This window comes from Amia ocellicauda, chromosome 18 (assembly GCF_036373705.1).
Source record: "Amia ocellicauda isolate fAmiCal2 chromosome 18, fAmiCal2.hap1, whole genome shotgun sequence".
NCBI classification, from domain to species: Eukaryota; Metazoa; Chordata; class Actinopteri; order Amiiformes; family Amiidae; genus Amia; species Amia ocellicauda.
The window spans coordinates 7,713,922-7,737,099 of NC_089867.1; the positions used below are offsets into that span (position 1 = coordinate 7,713,922).

Genomic DNA, 23,178 nt, shown 5'->3' on the forward strand with positions numbered 1-23,178 from the left:
TAAGCCCTCAAAGTAATTTGCTATTTTAACACTGTGGTATATTTAATATTAAAGCTATGTAAAGTCAACATTTTATAATAATACATTGATATATGTTTCATAGTATGCACTGTATACATGTATAGAGCATTACAGAGCACTTGCCTTAAGACTATGAAATTGAGATATTCCTTAAAATATGGACTATGCAATAAGCAATAAAATGATTAATCACACACACACATATATACATATATATATATATATATATACACACACACACAATGTAGATCTTAACACACACTTTAAAACAAAGAAGGCAGTGGAAATGTAATGGTGAAAAAGATAAGTGATCTTTTCCTTGACATTAACCACCATCATGTGATTAATTATAGAAAAACTAAAAATCCGTCATGCAAAAGTTAGTTTTTTGTTTGTTTGTTTGTAAAGTGCAGTCCCTCCAATTCCCCAGTTTATGAAGCTGCCAATCCTTAGCTGGATACTGATACATTGATCTTCCCACAAATCTCACTACATCATTATAAACGTGTACCCATTGGCATTTTGAATTATAAGCTTGTGAAAAGTGGCTCTGAATTAAACTGGTACAGGTTTGTACTTTTAGACATGTGGGTAGGTCAATGTTTTTTTTATTTGGTCTAGCCCTAAGTGTTTTTGTATTTTTCTTTTGACAAATACTTTGGTTTGGCATCTATGGAACATTCCCTTTAAATGTGTTCATTGTAGAAAATTACAGAAAACTCAAGAATTGAAAATGAACCTAACTGTAAACCATTTCCAGTTGATGAAAACTAAATCAATCAGTGCAGGAATGAAGTGTGGGGGTGTGAAGATACAGCAGGTCTGCAGTTCCCTTCACTGACTTAAAGCTGTTGAATTGCCCATTTAACATGGGAATTTAGCAATGACAAAATTGATTATATTTATTTTTATAATTCTTCTCAGTTTCATACACTGGATTTTGATTTCTGTATTAAAAAAAGAAAACATTGTCTAATACTTTGATGCATTTAAAATAAGTTGTTGAATGAAAAAAAAATAGGGAGACCTGTTTATGTCTTAAAACCACCATAAGTATGTTAAACTGACAGTTATTTAAATAATGATAATGTACAAATATGAGAATATTGTAAAACACAAATCATGTAATGGTTTCATATTATCTAATGTCCATTTTAAATATACACAGTTTGCACACATACCACTTTTTTAAATAGCTTAATGTTTTTCGTTGATATGCTATTATCTGTGGGGAAAGAACTAGTGAAACATCTATTCCTCGTGGTACTTCCTCTGTGCATTGTGTCAAGGTGATTATTGGTCTATAGGCTCAAGTTGAACTCAGATCACAAGAAAATACTGGGTTGCGTAACCCTTCATAACAGTCATTGTATATAGAATTAAGATTGATATTGACGTACGTCAACAACATTGTGATCAAAGTCACTTTACAGCCACATTTCCAATTACAGAGAAAACATAAATTACTTTTACTGCTTCACTGGCACATCCAGAAAGATACCATCTTTAACTCACAGAGATCTCCCAATGCATGATGTATCTGTAGAGCTTCTACCTCATGAACCTCAGACCATCAGCCAGTGATGAAGCTGTGAAAATACAAAAATACAAAATAAGATCATATGGTATTAAGACCTTAAGATTTCTTGGGACCAATATAGACAACTTTTGTGCCATTTACGTTTTTGTGTGTTATATCAAGATTAATTAAATACTGGAATTGGAAATATACTGTTGTTCATAGGAATTAGACTTTTATCTTAATCCTGACCCCCAAACACTACTACACTACTACTACGAAATTACTAAACACAGTAATTTAATACAGTATAACTTCGTTTTTTTATTATTCATATATATATATATATATATATATATACTTATACTTAGCACAGTAAACATACTCTGAAACTAGATCTCCAAGAAAGCACTCAGAGAAGATTCTTACAATTCTTGAAATTAGTACATTTTGTTGCAGATTAAATGTTTCAGTTTGATCCTCCATAACATGTCGAACAGATCACAAGTAATTGTATTTTGTGAAAGTAAAGGATATGGTAGGAAGTTTATCAGAAACAAACTTCAAATATGTCATATTTCTACATTTAGATTTAAAGTCAAGGCTGTATGTCATTGTATACTAATACAAAACTAACAAAAGTGTTAATAAAACATACCTCATCTAAGACTGGATACAGTGTATCATTTAAATTGAAAGTACTAATCTATTTGACTTAAATATATATTTTTAAATAATGTGTTTATTTATTTTCCATAAACTACTGGTATAACATGCATCCTTTTCAATGTTCAAAACCCCAAAACTCAGTGAGAGCTACAAATCTGAGAAGTGATAAATCTGTAACTGCACAGCAACGTATTTGAGAAAAATGTATCCTTATTGTGTTAACGGGGGAAACATACCGTGAACTGTCGAACTTCTCCGTTTTCCACGAGGTGATGCTCGGTCTCAGGGGTGATTGCATAAGCTAATTTCTATACAAAAGAAACATTCCAGCTTTCACTTTAATTCCTTGCATAAAAACACAATAAATACAATGGGGGGGAAAGTATATCATAACATTTAACGATCTGTTTAATGAACATTGCTTCTTCTTTATGGGTGAACGTAACTGCCCCACATACTTAATGAAAAACTTAACTAGTGTAACATCCCCATATGCTGTCCCATCAACAGGTTTTGTGAAGCATATGGAGTTCCTATAATATACTGACTTAGACAAAACTAATGTATATATAATTATACCCAACATCTGAGAAAGCTATTTTAATCCTAAAGGAAGAGATGAAACTCGGTGACAGTCAAAGGTACTCAGATATGAAAATGACATAATCTCCACCAGTGAAAGATGCTTCAATAGAAATGTTCATACTCACATCCCGAAATGTCCCTGGTAGGATGCAGAATTTGTAGATGGCGTATATAGGTACCATTGCCATAGAGGACATGGCAACACACCAGCCAATGACGTTAGCCCAGACTGGAAACTCATATGTCCCATAGTGAGGAGGGTTAAATGTTGCAAAGCTGACAACCACCATAAACTATCAAGCAAATCAGAATAAAAGACACATTAAGAACATGACTTAAAAATACAAAAAACATTAAAATTGGTCATGTCAATAAAACAATTAAGGACTAATGTTCCATAGCTGGTAATAAAACACATATGAGTAAAGGCAGTATGTATGTTTATTAGAGTTATTATTGTAAACTTACATTTTATATTCTCACTCAAAATGGTTGCAAAGAGCCCACATAAATTATTTTAAATAAAAAACTGTAAAATATAATACATTTCATTCAGACAGCTTATGCATGAGTAAATCATTTACCAATGTTGTAAAATCAGGACTTTTGCCAAGTGTTCCAAAACAACTAACAGTTCCACCCTGAACAATCAAGAATTACAACAAATCAAAATGTATGTTAAATACCATAGTTTAATGTAATTCATCTTGCAGTGGTTTGAGATGTCAGTTTTATTTACTTCAGGTTTATGGATTTCGTTAAATGCATTACGGTTTCAACTTACCAAGAGGAAACAGGGACTCACAAACTTCCAGCAGAGTCTCCAGTACAAGCCAGGCCTGTGTCCAATCATTTCTTTAATATCATCACTAAATCGATCAACTCCTAAAATAAAAGCAATGACTTAGTAATCCAACAGAAATCCGATTGTGTGCTGAGCCTGCTGGGAAATTCTGAAATTTCCCTGAATTCTTCACATTCAAATTTTTTAAGTTCTGTATCCGTATAAGTGCATGTATCGTCTGTCGAATTCCTGTGTGACATTATTTTACGAAAGGGTACAAAAGGCTTGAAGATATACCAATCCATCACTTATTATTAAGCGACTAATTATTAAAAATGAATGCAATGGGCTGTAAGTGACTGCGTACCAATCTGCAAATAATGTAAAAACTTTTGATCAAAATCTCTAAAGAGACAAGTGGTAGTTTATTTGCTAAACTCTACTGGTACGATTCCTGTGCTAGAGTTCAGAACATCCTGTGTGTTTGTGGTTTTTTCAGGAGGGGGGTGGGTTAACACAGGTTATGGATGCAGTTTCTTTTTCAGGTTCACGTGGTTGCATGCCCACAGGGAATATATCAAAACCAGAGGGTATGAATTGCTGTGACTGCGAGTCGAGGGAAGAAAATGTGCAAGGCATTGAAGGGCAAGTGATCTAGGTTTCCATCAGTTATATCTGAGGTTTTGAAAAGGCCAGTTTAGCCCTGCAGTGATGCTGTATACCTCATCTGGGGTAGTTTAGTCTACTGGAGGAGAGCGACACTGTGACACTCTGACCTGAAAGCCAAAAGGACCCAATAGCATTTCCATAAATGGATTTCTAATGCTAGGGTTTGGAAAGTCTGCTCTTGCTCTTTAAACAGTACAAAGAAAGGTGGATTGATTGTTCCACTTTGTCCTTATAAGCCTGAGGTGATTTGTTTGTTAAGTTTGTTTCTTCATTCTGCAGTAAGTAGGGTAGTCCAATTTAAAAGAAAATAGTTAAGATGTTCCATTACAAGGGTATTTATTTAGGTAGTTGTTTCTTTGTTTTAACTGTGGCAACCAAAATATTAACATTAATGAAACATTTATTGTTGATGTATTTAAATTATAATAAAGATCACAACTCAGTTTTTTTGTTTGTTGTGTTTTTTAAAGGACTATTCATATATTTGATGCTGTGATGGCTTTTCTAAACTGACTACAATTAAAAAGGGATTCCTGACATGCAAATCCATCCTGCTTAAAATGTAAAGTTAATGTTAATTAATCAAAGAATATCAAAGTATTCATATTTAAGGTACCAATTTGCCATGCCAGATTCCCCACTCCCCCATGGTCGACAACTGACATATTGTCATTGAATTCCTGGGCTGCTTCGAAGTCCCAATCCAACCCTGAATACAATGGTCAAATCTAGACACGTTCATATATGTTTTCCCATTTAGGTTCTGTGCGACTCCTTAATTAAATTCAGCTACAGAGAAAAGCCTTACCCCTACACTTCCAATAGGATATCATCAACTTAATGTAAAATCATCATTGCAGCACATGAAAAATCATTGCTACCTTACCGTAGAACCAGGCGATGCCAATAGCCTCAATAAGCACTCCAAACAGAATTGATGTTCCTGCAGCAAAGTGGTCCAGGAGTGTAAATACATAAATACCACCCTGAAACAGAAATGAGCATTTGACCTCCGTCTGATTGCTTGGCAGGGTCACTTGAGCCATGTACTATTATACTAACAGAGAAGCTATCTAAACTGGTTTCATTTTGCAGATGTTTTCCTTTTTTCTAGAAAGCATTTGCCTCCAAATTCATTTATAACCCTGATAAGATATACATCCAGTATCTTTCAGCGTATGCTTAAAGCAATGTATGGCTGTAAATAGCATATCTTTCAAACTTAAACAATATTCACATTTATTCACACCACACAAAGCCATCAGTACTTTGCATATCGTTTGGTTTTGGATAAGCTCACTAATGTGTTTTAACCATGCAGTATATTGGCAGTTCCTTCAGATTGCTTGGCTTTCACTTCATATCACAAATCCCACAAATCCGAATCATAGAATAAACCCAGAAAATAATCTTGGTGAAATAATCAAGTCGAATGCTTTTGCATTGTTGGATACTAATGCTCCCTTCAGCTGCTCTATAAATTACAACTGCTGAGATAGTCCCTTAAACACAATAACTAATAATTATAAATAAAATATATAAAGGACAGTAACTTTCCCACATGAAATCTAAAATAGTGTTAAGTGTTTAATGTAACACAGAGCATTGTTTAGTTTTTCCCTTACTACATCCTACATTTTAAATATACCCCTTACTTACAACTTACATTTGTGACGCAGAAGAGAGATATGAGGAAGGTCGAAACAACGATAAAAAGTGTGAAGAGTTCACGGTGTTTGTGCAAAAACTTGAACTCGTCCATCAGCCCAGTGATTACTGACTCCATCCCTCCCATCTGGAAGCAAAAATCAAAGAACAATCCTGGTATTTATTTAGTAACCAAGGCCATGTGGAGGTTAAATAAAGGCCATTCCAAATATAATCTACAATCTACTGAAGCCAAGGATATGTTTATTCAGAAAACAGCTTTAGCTTAGTTACCAAAACCATTACGTGTGGGTTAGAGGCCTCTATCAAACAGGGAGCGAAGAGAACAAATATTTCACTTCAGCAATTAGACAGGCTATTCTTCAAACCCCCAAACTCCAAAACTAAACACAGAAGGAAGTCTGCAATCACTGTAGCTTTATCTAAATAAAATACTTTTAAACGGATAACGAGTTTGATTGACCATTTAGTGCTAAAGAATCTTGGGTAGGTATTTTTTTTACTGGAAAACATTTTGATGGCTAAGATATTCTAATTAGTCAAACCTCATGGTTATTGCTCAGGTCATATTATTTTGTATTAAGCAGAAATTGCAACAACGTTTTCAAGGAAAGGTAAGAAAAAGGAAATAAATGCATGAAGTCCTGGCAGGGGGGAAGTACTTTATGTGAATGTATGATCCCTATATGTATAGTATACAAGTTAAAATATTTACTTACAGCACTGTCAATACCTAAGGTCAGCAACATAATGAAGAAGATCACCGCCCACACAGAAGACCCCGGCAATGTTGCAATAGCTTCTGGATATATTATAAACACGAGCCCTGGCCCTGCAGTGAAAGCAACAGATGTCTCCAATAAATACATTAGTTAGAATGAAACCATTTTAAAGATGTTTACTTCCCAACTTCATTACGCATTTTGGATAAAATATTTGGATCTGTTTACTGTCTATTATTGTTTTAAAGATTAATTGTACCTTTAAATTGGCAAAATAATATGTGGCATATATCATCTTTTCATTTTATGAGCTGAACAGTATGGCCACAGTTCATGATTTGGACACCTTGGAATTGGTGTAGAGTTTTGCTACATTTTCAACCGTTCTCTTGTTCTGGACACTGCAGCTTTAAAGTCAAATGCTTCCTTTTGAAAAAGATTTCACAGATTTAGACGGTGGAGGCGTTTTTGCTAGCAGGATGCTGATCTAAATTTCACACTTCATATACCCTGCCTTGCTCATGTTTAACTGCCATTTGATTAATCGCTGTTTGGCACTGTGCTGTGTAAATGTAAGACAAAGAGCACATGTTCAGCTTTGTACAACAACCCCCTACCTCTGCTTTAGCTCAACTATAGTATGTATATTTGTATGTGTGTATGTTATTTCATCTTTAATTTATTTAATAAAGATGGTACATTTAACTAGACTTGTTGATCTGTTGTATATTTTCTAAGCACTGATTCAGCCTGGGAAAAGCTGTACAGATTCCAGCTGAATTATAACAGGGGGCGAAGAATCTTTTGACTGTTACTGTATAGAATTGAAAACAGCTTCCAATCAAAGCACATTTTCCTAAGGAGAGAATAAACTATTATTTTTTAGGTTAAATATGAGGGTAAGATCAATTGAATGCTGTTCATTTCCCCTATAAAAATGACACGCTTCACAGCCTCTCGGTTCATGCTGTCAACACTAAAGACCAGGCCTCGAAAAACTACTAAAAGAAGAGATTGGTCTGCTAATTGCTCTTGAAATGCAAGTAGGCTGGCATGCACTTTGGATGAGTTCAAGTTTGAAATAGCAGGCACTGACATTAGCAGCTCACCATCAGTCGCTACCTCATCTAGGGCCACATTGTGTTTCTGTGACATGTAGCCGAGGAAAGAGAAGATGACAAATCCGGAGAAAAAGCTTGTCAAGGAGTTGATAGAGCTGGTAATGATAGCATCTCTGGGGAAATAAAACTCTGGTTCAGACATAATAAGTCCCCACATTCATTTTCACACCTTCTGCACACCTCAGGGGCCACACATGTTTGTCCATCTCACAAACAGAGAGTTTTGTAGTGCCACAATAGACTGATGATAAAAAAATCTGTAGTATTTTAGTTTCCCTCCGTGTAGAATGGATTCAACATGACAAGTCTAAACTTGATTTAAGGCATACATTTGATTTGATCGCATGTGAGCATAATTAAATGTTAGTAAAAACCAGGCATTGTAAACATCTCAAAAGCCTTTCTTAAAATAATTGCTAAAGTTACCTAATGATTGGTATAGCTTTATTAACTTTTAGCTAATGTTTAAACAACATTAAACAATAAAGAATATGATTAAACCCATATCTAAATTAAGTTACCTACTCTTGATCTCCCAGGCCTCCCCCAAACACACTCAGTTGTCTAACCATCTGAGATTGAGTTAGACAAATATTGAAAGTCTAAATTATCGATTCAAATAATAAATTCTTTTTTGGCCACATATTTAATACATAGGTTATGTGTCCAGACACATAATGTAATTATGGTGGATATAATTAAATATATCTGTTTGTCGATCCCCAAGTTTTCCATTACAATGTATTGTCTGTATGCATAATGCAGTACGTATATAGTGTTGTAGCAATACGTCCTGGAAGTTCACAGCTGTAAATGGACTGCGCTTGTGAGCTGTACTGTAATCACTTTAGTTGCATTTCAGTATGAACTCCAGGTGAACATGCAATTTACACCGTTTGTGACTAAACTGGAAAGAAATAGCAACACATATCTTCTGTTTGCTAGCCTTTGCACAGGTTCTTCATAACATTGCATGTCCATTTCCACACTGTTGACGTTTCTGTCTATGCTGTACATTTTTGGGGTAAAACGGAATTCGTACACTGGCATATTAAATACCAGAAATGTCGCTTTTTATCATTCATGTGGTATGGTGTTAGAAAGCAAGTCCTACAGTATGTCCACACATATCATAAATTAATACATTCGAATTCTTGCCCAGCATGACCTGCGATGAAACATTATCAGCGCATGTCAGATACAATGTCATGGGCTATGTTTACATGTAGAGAATTTCGTCAATCCAAATTAATTAATTCTGACTGAAGATTCTGAATGAACTGTTTATATGGACACTAAACATAAGGCAATCCATTCAAGGTATTTATATATATGTACAGGGGACGTAATCAATACATTTTTTGCACATGTATAGAGCACCCTTGAGCAAAATGCCTCATGGCATTCTGACTTTTAGCCTTGTAATAGGCCATTTTCAGAAATTCAGTTTTTAGTTGGTCCAATGTTCTGCAGAACCTGCCTTCTTTCATTTTGTCAAAAATGTGTTTGTTTCAGGACCTTTCCATTATTTGAAAGTCTTTCAAGCTTTGTAACATAGCAGACCAATTTCTACCACTCGCCTTGTTTTTGGATTTAACTGCGTTGACACAAATTAAGCCAAAAGAACCCACAGTTTCCAACTGAGAAAGTAGTCAGATTAAAGTGTTTATGTGGCTATTAGATGCTAATATTCTTCTATTGAATGGATTATCAAAGGTCTACACCACCTCTTTCATTCAGATCAAAATTTCTTTTGGAAGGAGCTCAATCTGATTAGTCTGTTCCAATGCAGGTGTTTATATGAGGGTATTGTATTCCCGTTGAGCTATTAGTTGAGTTATTATCGGAATATTAGGCTCCATGAAAACAGAGCCAATAACTGCATTGTAAACCTGATGACATCTGACAAGAATATGTAACAATCTGTCTTCATGAAGTTATTTACTACAGCACACTTAGCATACTGTTTGTATTCTAGTTTAGTGTCAAAAACAGTGCCTGCAGGGCTTCAAAGATATTGTAATTTAACAGTTCTTGTGATGGCCGCCCAATTAAAATCCTAATATGGGGTTATGCCTTACCTATAGCAGTTGTTACTGAATTTGTTATAGCTTGAAAATGCTATTAGCACACCAAACCCAACTCCTAAAGAGAAGCAGATCTGAGTGGCAGCTTCTATCCAGACCTGCAAAACAAATGCCCAGGGATCGACACAAAAGAAGAAGGAAAAAAAAGCTGTTATTAGAGATAATTGCAGGAAACTCATTCAGCACAAAGATGAAAGACACTTCTGAATGCAGGGTAATTTTGCAAATTGCTACTGCATGCATGTGTCTAATCTAATTCCAGAATTGCTGCTTTGAGTCGTCAGTCGTGAGCGCTCAGGGAAATTGCATTGAATATCACCCTTACTTACAGCAAATGCAATATTTGTACAACTTCATCAACTGGGGAAAAGCATTTAATGGAAATAAAACCAGCTCCTCTTGAATCTATTTTACACAACTCTAAACTGATAACAAGGGAAGCAACTGAACTCGGTTGCCTCAATTTTTATTTTCCACACGTTAAAAAGCTTTTTCTCGGCCAGAGACTGATCGTTATTTGTGGGGCTGTAACTGTTTGTTTATTTTACACAGTTGAAAAATATAATTTCTTATTAACTTTCACAGAGGCCTAAAATCTTTAAATATCCCAAGGGTTAGATTGCTACTTTGTGTTCTACCGGGCAGATTTCATATTATTTATATTTTGTCAACATGTCAATAAAATCTTATACTCAAAGGATACTTTTTCAGTAATAATTTGATGTCCAGTTCAATATTCTATCACAGCTGAAATTCAATATTATTTGAATATGCCAAATCAATGTCATTTTGCAAATAGGTTTTCAAACCTGGAGGAAATGTATAGAATGAAAAAAATATGCAGAACAATTAAAGTCACACACACACACACACACACACACACACACACACACACTATACAAGCTATCTTGTCTTTTAAAGCTTGGTATCTCATGTTAAATTAAAATTGCATTACTGTAATATGCAACATTAAATAACAGTTTCGTTTTGCACAAATATTTCCGGCTCAAAAACATTAATTAAATTAAGTCTAATACATATTTAGAAATTCTTAAATGTCACCAGATAATAAGAGGACATATACATAACTATCATAAACTGTAGTAATATTGAATAAGCAGACCACGATGTTAAATCACCTAGGAACGCAACGCCATGTGCTGCTGAGTAAATGGAGAAAACACAGTAATACTTGAACAAGGTCAAACCACAGGCAATTAAGGAGATGTGTATTCTTTACTCTTTACTACAATGCACGGTTTTATTTTTAACAGAAACAAAAGGGAGCCACAGTTGGCTAAAGGTGTTCAGTCCCAGTCTATTTGGATAGGAAAGCAACAGAGGCCTCTCCCCTGAAGAGGGCCTATGAAATTTAATAAGTGGGATTTGGCTTTTGTGATGCCCGTAATTGCGTTACTTTGGCAGAGGCTTGGGGCTTCTTGAAAGGGAAAACTGTGAAAGCAATGCAGACTCACCGAAGCCTCACAAAGGCGGAGGAAATCGACACTCAAGTAAGCTTTAATGCCATCAATGGCTCCAGGCAGGGTAACTCCTCGAAGCAGCAGTACAGTCAAGACCAAGTACGGCATGGTAGCAGTGATCCACACCACCTGTAGGGACAGCAGGCTCTTCACTATGTGTCACATCGAAATAGGATACATTCCACGCAGTTTAGCGCGGTTAATATTGACAAACTCAACCAGGGTATGATTTTAGTTTAAACCTTCCAACTCGATGTGAAAGCTGGTATTGATCTTAGCACATATTCATTGACAGAAGGGTTCGGGCTGAACAGTGCCTTGTCAAAATTGGAAATTGGAGGTGATCGAAGGCCACGCAGAAGAATTAAGGCAGCAATCGGCAAATTTCTGTCCTTGACAAAACTTTGTCGATCGTAATGCTGCTCCGAAATCACAATCACCGTCGCTTGGGCAAATGTGTGAGGACAAAAAAATAGTGGTTCAGATAGCTTGGTTCAGATAATTGAATCGTTTTTTATTTCTCTTAATTCTGAATAATATCAGGATGCATGTGATGCTTATTGATTCACCAGCCTACCTTTCCCGAGGTCTTTACTCCTTTCCATAGGCTGAAGTAGAGAATCACAATAACCACAACGAGACACAGTGTGAGCTGCCATCTGGGTAAGCCCAAGTCATTAATTCCCTCACTTTGATGCAGAACGCCTCTCCTACAAAGATGAAGAGCAAGTTATTAAATCGACACGTTGAACTGCAATGTGCTATAAACTGTATTTTATTTCAACCAAAATGAAGCCTACACAAGCAAAGCGAGAAAGCCCTTCAAAATAGTTGAGGAAAACTTGATTTTGTTTCCAGTTATGATGTTTTAAAAAGAAAAAAGCAACAGCTAAAGAGATCAATTCAATTTAAACATGTCGAATATTTAGAATCTCCAACCATATTTTGATATTGATGAGAAGTAGTTTTTTTCTGTACATTTGTCTTGTTTTAAAATTCAAACAGCAATTTTCTTTGTAGAAACCGGGCCTAGATTTTATTGATTGATCAGAAATCTACATACTGGATAGGACTGAAGTTCACAACTTATCTGCCACTGTTCTCTGGGCGATGATAGCTGCAGCAAAGCCATCCTTTGTCTTAAATCAGGTAGCAGGTGCAGCCATCTCAACATCACATCAAATACATGCGTTTCCATTCATGGAAATGCAATTAATTTTCTTCATCGACAGGGGTAGAAGTGCAACTCCATAGTAATGAAAATAGCTCTCACTTTCCGACAAACTAATTGTGACATCCAGGAATTCTGACACTTCCGTGCAAAAAATTATAAATAATAATACTAATAACAAAAATAATGAGAATAAACTTAGCAGCTACAGTCATAGTATAAGAGATCTAGAGTGCCACTTATTTTGAGGATCAAGGGCATCAAACAAAAAAGAAACACCTACCAAGGACGTTTTTCACTTTATTCTGCTTTATTTTATTTGGTTATTTATTCACCCTGTTATTGTGTTTTAAGGTTTGCACAACTCATTGACTTACTCAAAATACTCTGCTGCCGGGGTTGACTTGCGCGTTTCGTTCAGGGCCGAGTTGTTGAAGGACCAGAGGTCAGAGCAGTTCACGCTGTTCCAGGTATTGTTGCAGTTCACCCAGGGCAGATTGCCAGTGAAGGATGAGAACAGGTAAAACAGAGCCCAGGCTATGATCACATTGTAGTAAAAACCCACATATAGGGAGATGATGATCACAGTGAAGCCAACACCTGTAAACCAGAAGACAAAATCCTCTTACATGCTCGTTAACAGTAACCTAGTAATATCTTGATGTATCCATACACCTGAGTAATGAGTGACTGACCAGTCCTTCTGTCGGTTCTGTGTGTCACTGTTTATTAGTCTGCCACAGTAGAGAAGCTTGTGGGGTCATTTAACGTGCTTGTGCTTCACTTCAGATGCTTTTCTGAATAGTTTGTTTATTTGTTTTTAATCAAAAGAAGCTAATTTTTAAGAAGCTGTCAAAGTTTAAAAAAGAGACATTTTGTTTTGTATATGTTCAGGTAAAATCAGATCAACATATTCCAGTAAATAAATAATCTCAGATGAACTGCAACTGAGAGGGCACATCAATTATACTGAATGGATTTGAGGGAACCTGGAATAGCTCATAACAGATGATAACCTAAGAGTATAAATAGCAGTTAGCAGAATTCTTTCCTGTTACTCCTCAAGTATGATCCAGTGTTCTTTTCATTCTTCTACATCATTATAATATATAATTTAATATCACAATTTAGAATATTACTTGTAAGGCTACTCAGCCTTCCTCTGTTATTGTTTTAATAATAATATACAGGAACTTTCAACTGGTGGTTTAATTCAAACAACATGAGAACCTGATTTGCTGTACTCCACACAAAACGAGCTAACATGTATCCCACGTAATTTAATATATTTTATTGTCCTGGCACCAGAAGCCTGAAATTCTCTGTTACAGAGATATCACAATAAACTTTCAAATGTGAACTCATTGTATTTGTATAAAGACTTTTGCCTGGAGCCTTCACACATGTGGGCTGTCTTGTCCATCCAAAGCATTGATCTCCCAGAAAAAGACATGTTTATCAGTTTAATTACTATCATTTTCCTGAAGAGTGACATCCAATCTAAAAGCTGAGCTTGTGATTAAAATGTCAAAACCTTTAATGTCTCAATGGGCTTTTTTCAGTAATTGTCAGTGGTTTGGATTGGTAATTTTCAGTCTTTCTCTGTGTATGCATATTTAAATGTTTAGTCATTAAAACAACTTCATTGTCAGGGAATTGGCAACAAATATGCAACTATGTTCAGTCAATATATATTGTGGTTACATTAATTTGAAGTCACAAAAAACTATATTGAATATTCCCATCAGTATATATAACTTGATAATGTTATATAGTATAATGGAAACAAATATATATATATACACATATTACTATATATAGTATATAAAGTAAATTCAATAAAGTTAAACATTTTCATTAGTAATTACCAGAGTATAACTGTTATCAGATATTTATGATCATGTCACAACACAAAAACTATATAGGACTGAAACATGCATCGAATATATATTTGGACAGTCATGGATTACCATATTACACTATTGGGTTACTTGTGGTCGCATTCAGAATTAATGGTTAACTCCTGTAGCTGTGTGCTCTGCCCTTGTGTGGACAACGTTTATATTTACAGACGAGCACATTCCACGAGTCTGTAGGCTGTTCTATATCTTGTATAAATAGTGACCATTATATAAACATGCACACACATCCTTTTCAAGCAATAATAATAAAAATGAAACTAAAATGGAAACTACTTTATTTATACAGAATATAATTCTCTCATTAGCAGAATAATTTTGGGGTATGCCTGGGTATTGGCATTTACTAAGACGTAAATAATTATTATAATAATTTGCAGTCAAGTATTGTGAGGTATTTTAATGTTTTATCCAGTGGTCCAGCACCACTCCTATGCATAATATTAATTGTACTGTTGGTACACAACTGCTCTACTGACACTTCAAGTACTTGTGGGAAAAATAGTTATATGCTGTAAGAGTCAGAGATAATTGTACATATTCATTTAGAATATCCTCAGATGCATTCAATATACAGTGAAGACAGGCACTCACTGAACCAGCTTAATGACAGATAAACTAGCTCTGAAAGTACTGCACTTGGGAAATATTGCCTTTGGAATGACAGGAAAGGTTTTAATATTTGAATGCACTTCTGTCTGACATCCCTTGGCATGTGAATTGTTTTAGTACCGTATTTTGTTCATAAATCTTGAACAGGCAAATCTCTGTGCGCATGCAAGAAGGTGGAAAAATTTAACAACAAAAGCAAGCCAATGTTAAACCTAAAAGGATTCGGCAATTTCTCTCGTTAGCTGTAACATACAAGCACAAATAAAGCATGCACCCCTTTATTTTTATTTGTGAGGAAGTTTAAGTACACATCTACATGGGAATAATCAATATATGTATACATGTTCACCTTAAACACAATTATTCTTTTAACACTGTACTTGCCTTCCTTGTTTGGAACTTCTTTTGTGCACTTTTAATATTTACATCTCTATTATAATTATAATTATATGATTATTAAAAATAATAATAATAATACAAATAAAATAATAATAATAATAATAATAATAATAATAATAATAATAATAATAATAATAATACAATATTTAATGTGCACAAACCCTGAGTACACCTACTATGGTACTTTCCTGAAATTAAATCAGATATAAACACCACCATCTTTAATGTGGGGGATCAGATTATTCTCGGGTTTAGTATGCAAGGTCAAATTAAGACTTTCACCAAACCATAATCGTAGAGGGTGGTGACAACCCTAACTCATTGCATTTTCCATGACTGTACTGGATTTTAGTTTAATACACTACTCCTCTGCAAGAAACACACACAATGGACAGCCCTAAATTTGAAGGTGGCTGTTCAAAACAAACATACAAATTCAGCTTTTGTGTATGCCTATGCTCATCAAATTGACCACACCACCCACTAATATAACTGGGGGAACCAGGAAAACATTGTCACCCCCTTACTCTGAATAGTGAAAGAAAAGTATTGTATCTATGGGTTGTATTTGTACAAATTAAACAATTCAATAAACAAGAGTTTTCAAATATATATCTATGATTGGTATTTCTTTACAGAAAAGGGAGCTAGTTACTTAAGGGGACAAAAGCATGATTAAGCAGCACACAAAAATATGTTTGAGCTAATTTAGGACAAATAGATATATATTTTACAAACACACTGTGGAAGATTGGAGGGCAAAAGCAAACCATCAAAAATCAGGTTTCTCAGAACATATATGTACATTTTAAATCCTAAAGATAAATTTTATAGATCTGTCCCACAAAATATAACCTTTCTTTTTTTAATAGTGTGATTTCTAGCAAGAGAATTCTATATTAAAAGTGTACGTTACAGTATAAATATAAACCATTAAAATCTAAATATCAATAAAATAAACACATCTGCCATGTCAGAGTAGGACACTGGACATGTAAATACCTTTGAATATGGGGCAAATTTTCCAGACACCAGCTGCTCCCACCCTGTTGTACTGTCCCAATGCCAGTTCCATATAGAAGAGGGGCATTCCGGCAATTACCATGAAAAAGAGGTAAGGGACCAGAAATGCTCCTGGGGAAAAAGATCAAATAAAATAACAATAACAATGTAATAACAATAATTACAACAAAAAGATTCAGAATGGATGTTGGTTAAATCCAAATCCTAATGAGTTGAAAAGTACCCCTTCATTTCACAAAGTTGCCTTAAAATTCAAATTTAAACGGATTGACATTGACATGGTCCTTCCCAGGGGTCATTTATTTTAACCATAAATAACTTATTTTTCAGGTGCGTCCCCAGACGTGTGAAATTAACTCATGGAAACTGAACAAATTGCAATTCTCTGCTGCATTGTGCATGGACAGTGGCCCAGACTTCAGCACACTGTTTCCAGGTGCTTTCATAGGTTTGGGCAGGCTGGAGGTTGGTGTCAAATTGAAAATGAATTGAGTTTAAACTAATATTAATGGAACACAATTAGAAATGTGTCCAATTTCTTTGTTTTAATGATTCTTTTCATGGTCAATTAACCAAATGTGATGACAAGATTTTTCAAATGCTGTATCTTAAAGAGGTACATCCCAACCATATGAAACACTTTGAAAATTAATGTGTTTTCCCTTTTTTATTTTGCTTATGTGCTATGTAATGCTGTGCTTATAAAGTTCTTAAGGCTGTAAAAAGAACAATGACTTCTATAGATTCAGCTCTGAGGAAATCCCCTCAGTTGCTTTCTCGGTGTCCCACTAACAGAATTTGGAAGTAGGCTCAATACAATTATTTTATTACATTTTTCTCTGGTTGTCAAGGCAAAATAATTACATTTATCATACAGAGTACGCATTAAAAAATAATGACTTTAAATATAATATTTTATATACTGAATATTTTATTACATGATTCAGTACAATAATGAACAAATTCAGTCTTGCCTGACAATACAATGCCGAAGAACAGTTCAGCAGGGATGGTGGTGATTTAAAAACCTTGTCCTCTTTAGTTGTGAGCTTTCTATTATTTTGTAAATTCATACCTCCCTTCCAATTTTCTAAATATCAAATAGACCTTTCTTTAATAAAAATAATCTATACCTAATTATTCATTATGATATTATTGTTAATATTTAAAAATAGGAAGTACAAAATCTGACCAGACCATTTTCTAATTAATAACAGGATTCTGTCAAACTGAAGAACCTCGCCACCTTACTGGTACATTTTATTGCAAAATAATATGGGATGTAGAGAGAGAAAAACAAGATGTAACTTTATACTTAGAAGAAGAAGAATACTATTATAATTCTAATATTTTAACTATAATAAAACTTAATGTTGAGAAAAATACGATTCCTCGCACAGGGGATTTTTGAATATTCACACATTGAACATATTTCTCATATACTTGCTCTGTGCTGTGTTCGGACAATAATTCATGATTTTATGTAGGTTTCAGCAAACTGTGTCTGTGATTATTTCAACAAATGCTTAAAAGCTTAAAAGGTTGTGTCACTTGTTAGTGCAAAAGGAAACAAATGTACAGTATAGGTCTTTTTCTTTTATATGACTATTACACTAATCTTGAATGCTATTTGTTTATCCCTTTCTGAATGATTGTTATGTTCCTATAATATTGTAACAACACAAAAACATTGTCATGGAAATACTGAATGCATATACAATGGTGTACAATTAGTCAGCTATTTAACTGTAATTGGAGGTTAAATGCCTTGCAAATGTAGATGGAAATCTGATTAATGCCACCCATCCCTCCCAAGCGATGGAGACGGACACTTTTAGTTCTGTAGCTGTGGTAATCATTTTCAAGCATCGTCCATTTTATAGAGTTTGCCCCGGCACCTGCTCAAATAGACAGGCGAGCCTCATTCGCCGCCTTACCTCCTCCATTTTTGTAGCACAGATACGGGAATCTCCAGACGTTGGCCAGGTCCACTGCGAATCCAATGACCGAGAGGAGAAAGTCGATCTTCTTCCCCCAGGTCTCTCTCTCCTCGGTCCCTGGGCCCGTCTGGGAGGGATTTATCAAGGTAGAATTGGTGAACTGCACTCCATTCTGCTCCTTCATCACTAGGATCAGTTCCACTTCTTTGGGACCCATGTTATTGGACGGTTTGGCTGGAGCAACAACTGAAGACATTTGTCCGACTGGTAGTCTGCCTTTGATCATGGAGAGATCCAAGCATCCAAGGACGAACTTCCCAAGCCAAGTCCCAGACAGTGGCCACAGGTAGACTTACAGCTTGAACTGAAGAGGAACAGATCAGTGTGGTTAGAACCCTGTAATCCTATTGGCCAGTCTACCAGCACCCAAACCAACCAGCAAGTCTTTCTCTAGTTAATCTATTACCCAGCTATTAAACACACCCTCAGATGCATTTTATAGCAATGAGACTGTATTTTTTGAGTACTGCAGTTATATAATAATACTGTTGGGTATAAATACAATGATTCATGTTGAAAAAATAGCCCCATCCATGGTTTGAAGCTAAAACAGGAAAATAAACCAATTTAACTTATTTGTGAAATAAATCATGTACAAATATTGTTGTTAGTATTATTATTATAGGTAGTAGTAGTAGTAGTAGTAGTAGTAGTAGTGGTAGTAGTAGTAGTAGTGGTAGTAGTAGTAGTAGTAGTAGTAGGATTAACATATTTAAATGTTTTTTTATGTAAAGATCATATAAAAACAATTCACTTAGTCTTGCAGTTGGTATTGATATGGAATTGTAAGTGCTTCAAAATAATCTTATTTTCTATATTAAATTAGGTGATATTTTCACCTCCATCATAAACAAAATCTGAAGCACTTATGGTAAAAGCAGCTCAAAAAGCTTTGACCAGTGTCATTTAGAAAATATAAAAATCACACAATAGTTCACATATAAAATATAAAAAAAGTGATTGATTCTGGAATAACAATGTATCGGTTATTTAAGTCTATATCTATTGATACATATAAAAAGATTAAAAGCACTAATGAACTAGCATCAAAATATTAGCCCTGATGTATTAACGGTGAAAGTGGCTCATAGGGGAAAAGTAGCAAAAAATATCTCACCTTTCTTTGTTGTAAATTCAGCGTTTTCTGTGGTGCAGTTTTATCTTGTCCAGTTGTGTCTGTGCTCCCCAGAGTTGCTCTATTCAGCTGAATAAAGTTTAAACCATATTTGGTAGACCTTGATTTTTTCCCTGGCAATGCTTGGGAAGAGGGAAGTAAAAGTTGCTTGTCAAGTCCTGAGCAAAGGTAAAATGGTTACCTATCTGTGTGATACAATTTGGCCAAATCCCCCGCCATACAAGAGCCTGCTTGTTTTAGCAGCAGTTCTGTTGGGGCTACTGGAGTCAGTTGGTCTGTGAAAGAAAGCTGAGGTGCCACGCTAGAAATATGAGAGACAACACTCCCTCCCTCTCTCCCTCCCTCACTGTCTCTTTTTCTCTCTCCCTCTGTCTCCCTCCCTCTCTCTCTCTCTCTCTCTCTCTCTCTCTCTCTCTCTCTCTCTCTCTCTCTCTCTCTCTCTCTCTCTCTCTCCTGTGTATATCCATCTCACACACTCAGCAGTTCTAGCACTCGCCCCCCTCCCATAGGATTTGGAGACTATTAGACATCCGTGCAAACACAGACACACACGCACTGGACATCATCTTACCACCATAATTCCAAGATCTAGCATCTAGCAACAAACTATTCCCCCGTCCTGGGTTATTTATTGAAGCCCCTTTATCTGACTTTGGTTTCTCTGTGGAGGACAACACAATGTCCTACAATAAACAATAAAGTGTATCAGTCACATTTGTAATTCTGTCTCTGTCACATTTATCTCAGGGGGTCCTGTCCCTATAAGCTGAATAATAATAATAATAATAATAATAATAATAATAATAATAATAATAATAATAATAATAATAATAATACATATCACCCCACACTTTTTAGTTAGAATTCATAAACAATTATAGACCAAATGGTCGTTTTTGGTTATAGCTTGCTGGCACTCAAGCTGAAGTAAAGAATGAATTTTATTTTTGATGTTGTTTTGCTTATTTTTCTTGTTTTATTTTTGAACACTTATCTGGAACAGAATAATATTTAATGAAGTCATATTAAGTCAGTGTGTCTTGTTAAAACAATGTCATGGCATACAATTGCTTTTCTGATGACTTAATGTATAAGGTTTGTTGGTCTCCTTTCAATACAAGAATGTCTCAGCAATACAAAGTTATTGGATTTAAACAAATATATGTACATGTTGTGGGACAGGGTGGGCCAGGCCTTGTCTCCTGGTTTACACTCTGGCTCTCGGCATCCCCGTACTGGAGGAAGCATTAACTGAAGATGGATGGATGGAAAGGTGGATAGAAGGTAAAAAAATAAATGTATATAACCATTTCTGAATCTAAAATAGAGTGACATTCCATGCTTGGCTTACTGTTCCCGTTCGATTAGTTGGCATGTCGTGGTCTAGCAGATATTCCCTCTCACCTGCCCTTTTGAGAAATCTCATTACATTTAATGGTCAGCTCCTAAATTGAATAAATGACACAGCGAGGTTTTAAATCTCCACACACGTCTGACAGCAATTACACAATAAACCCAATTGAGATGTATGAAAAATGAAACTGAAGATCACCGCAAGGTTATTAACAGGTTATTACACACACTCATCTGCACATGAATATGTCTGACCCCCTTGCATGCACACTGTCCCCGTGTATCGCATTCAGACATGTGGCTTTGCTGTGAGCTAATGTTTCTCCAAAAAGGAATATGAAGCCCTAATATTTTGTATCAAATTCATCACCTATTTAACATTTGACTTGAAGACTAGTGGAACTATTAACTTACTTAACCCTTGTGGTCTATATTAGCTGTAGCTGATAGTTCCTGGTACTATTGTTAAGTTTCCACGCTCCAATTCTCGTGATATATTGACATCACCACTTGATATGTCATTCAGTTAATAACTCAGACAGAACTAATAACTAAAGACAGAGCTAAGTCTAAACAATCAGTGGGGTCCATTGCCAAGCTTCCAGGAATAAGAGTATCCTTGTGCCTCCTGACTTCATTTGGTTGTATTAATTGGAAATGTGGGTCTCTTGGGGTCTCCCGTTGGAGTGTAGAATGATGTTCTAAACAGTGCCCTGCATTTTGCACCATTTAAATACAGTTTTAATAGCCAGATATAAATACTAGTTATAAAGCCACAGATTCCCATATGGAAACAACATACATTAAACATATATTAAACATTATATATGTTACATTTATATGTCTGCTATTTTTCTTATTTGTATTTTAGATGTGTATTGATATATGTTAAATACATGTTTATGTTATGTTCATGTTTATGTGGTTTTGGCACAAAATTGGCCCCTTTTTGTAGTAGCCTATGTGCAATATATGGATATTATGTTTTTGTATATGTATAGGCCTATATTGCTTTCCATATATGCCATTTGAACTGGAAACGTGTGATATATATATGTTTCTTAAATTTAGAATATGTTTTTTTAATGCATGTGTTAATATTGTTTTTTTATAAATGAAATATACTTATTATATACTAAAAACAAGTTAATCCCAAATATATTCCTTATATTATGTTAAGTGGAATAGCAAATAAACACATACAAACTGCGAATCTATGCGGTTGGAATCACGCTGTTTGGCGACTGCGCTTTCCCACTTCACTACTGCACATAATACTTACTTACACCTTCTAGTCCGTTCTTCCTGCACGTTTTTGTTCATTTTCCCCCAGCCCCCCTATGCCCCTATTCTGGAACTTGGCACACCAATCACAGGACGACGGACACCTTCTGGTTCTTATAGCGCACATTTCCGCAGTTCTGCGCATTTCTCCGCTGCTCCACCAATGGGATCAGTGGAATTCTGTAGATCTGTGCAGAACTGCGTAAATCTGCGCTACACGAATGCGACCACCGATCAGCTCATTCTGCGCAGAAACACTGTGCACGAATTCTGTGCAGAACTCTATTTTAAAAGCATTATCTTGAGCCTGAAGGGAGTTATTTGGCCATAGGGTTAACAGTACTGATGCTTTATGAATACATTTGCAGTTTTGTTCACCCACTTGTTTGCTTACAAAAGTAGAAATATGTTCACCTCCTTTTGGCAGAGCGCCCTTTGATTGTGTTAGGTATCTAGTATCTAGTAGTTGTATTTGAAATATGCTTTTTAGGACAAATGCAACTTTAAACAAATGAATTGTATACAAGTTTTAAAGGATTTTCATTGTTTTTATTTGGAGTCAACATTTCTTGTACATAAATGTATAGGCTATAACATGTTTTTAAACATATATGTTCCTTAATAAGTTTATAGCACAAAAGGAATGTATTAATGTAAATATATGGATATGTGCTGTATATAGGTAACATAAATTCGCTTAAAATGAATACATTTACAATATATAGACAATATATGTTCTTTCTGTATGGGTTAGTACAGTGGAAAGATGGTGTCAATCTTATATGGAAATATATGAAATGGAAAACCGGGAGAGCAAAGGAGCCATGGAATTAGCACCAAAAATGCAAATCATTGCCACAGGAACAGGAAGAGTGCATCAGAAAACTGACATAGGTCTAGCTGTGATTTTAATGTGCATGCAGAGCAATATGAAACTACTTGAATTGATTTAAATC

The 23,178-nt window shown here is 35.2% G+C and overlaps 1 protein-coding gene across 1 annotated transcript; it reads right to left on the reverse strand.

Annotated features, from left to right (window-relative positions):
- Positions 1-1,156: 1,156 nt before the first annotated feature.
- Positions 1,157-19,857, reverse strand: slc6a3 (solute carrier family 6 member 3). The gene is made up of 15 exons (XM_066691176.1): positions 19,568-19,857; positions 18,388-18,754; positions 16,430-16,561; positions 12,875-13,097; positions 11,904-12,036; positions 11,321-11,455; positions 9,840-9,943; positions 7,747-7,871; positions 6,635-6,747; positions 5,914-6,042; positions 5,134-5,233; positions 3,579-3,679; positions 2,920-3,087; positions 2,446-2,517; positions 1,157-1,610 (listed from the first exon to the last, which is right to left on the reverse strand). The coding sequence occupies exons 2-15, from the start codon at positions 18,674-18,676 to the stop codon at positions 1,587-1,589; spliced, it is 1,848 nt and encodes a 615-aa protein (XP_066547273.1). The 5' UTR covers positions 18,677-18,754; positions 19,568-19,857; the 3' UTR covers positions 1,157-1,586.
- Between the last annotated feature and the right edge of the window lie 3,321 nt (positions 19,858-23,178).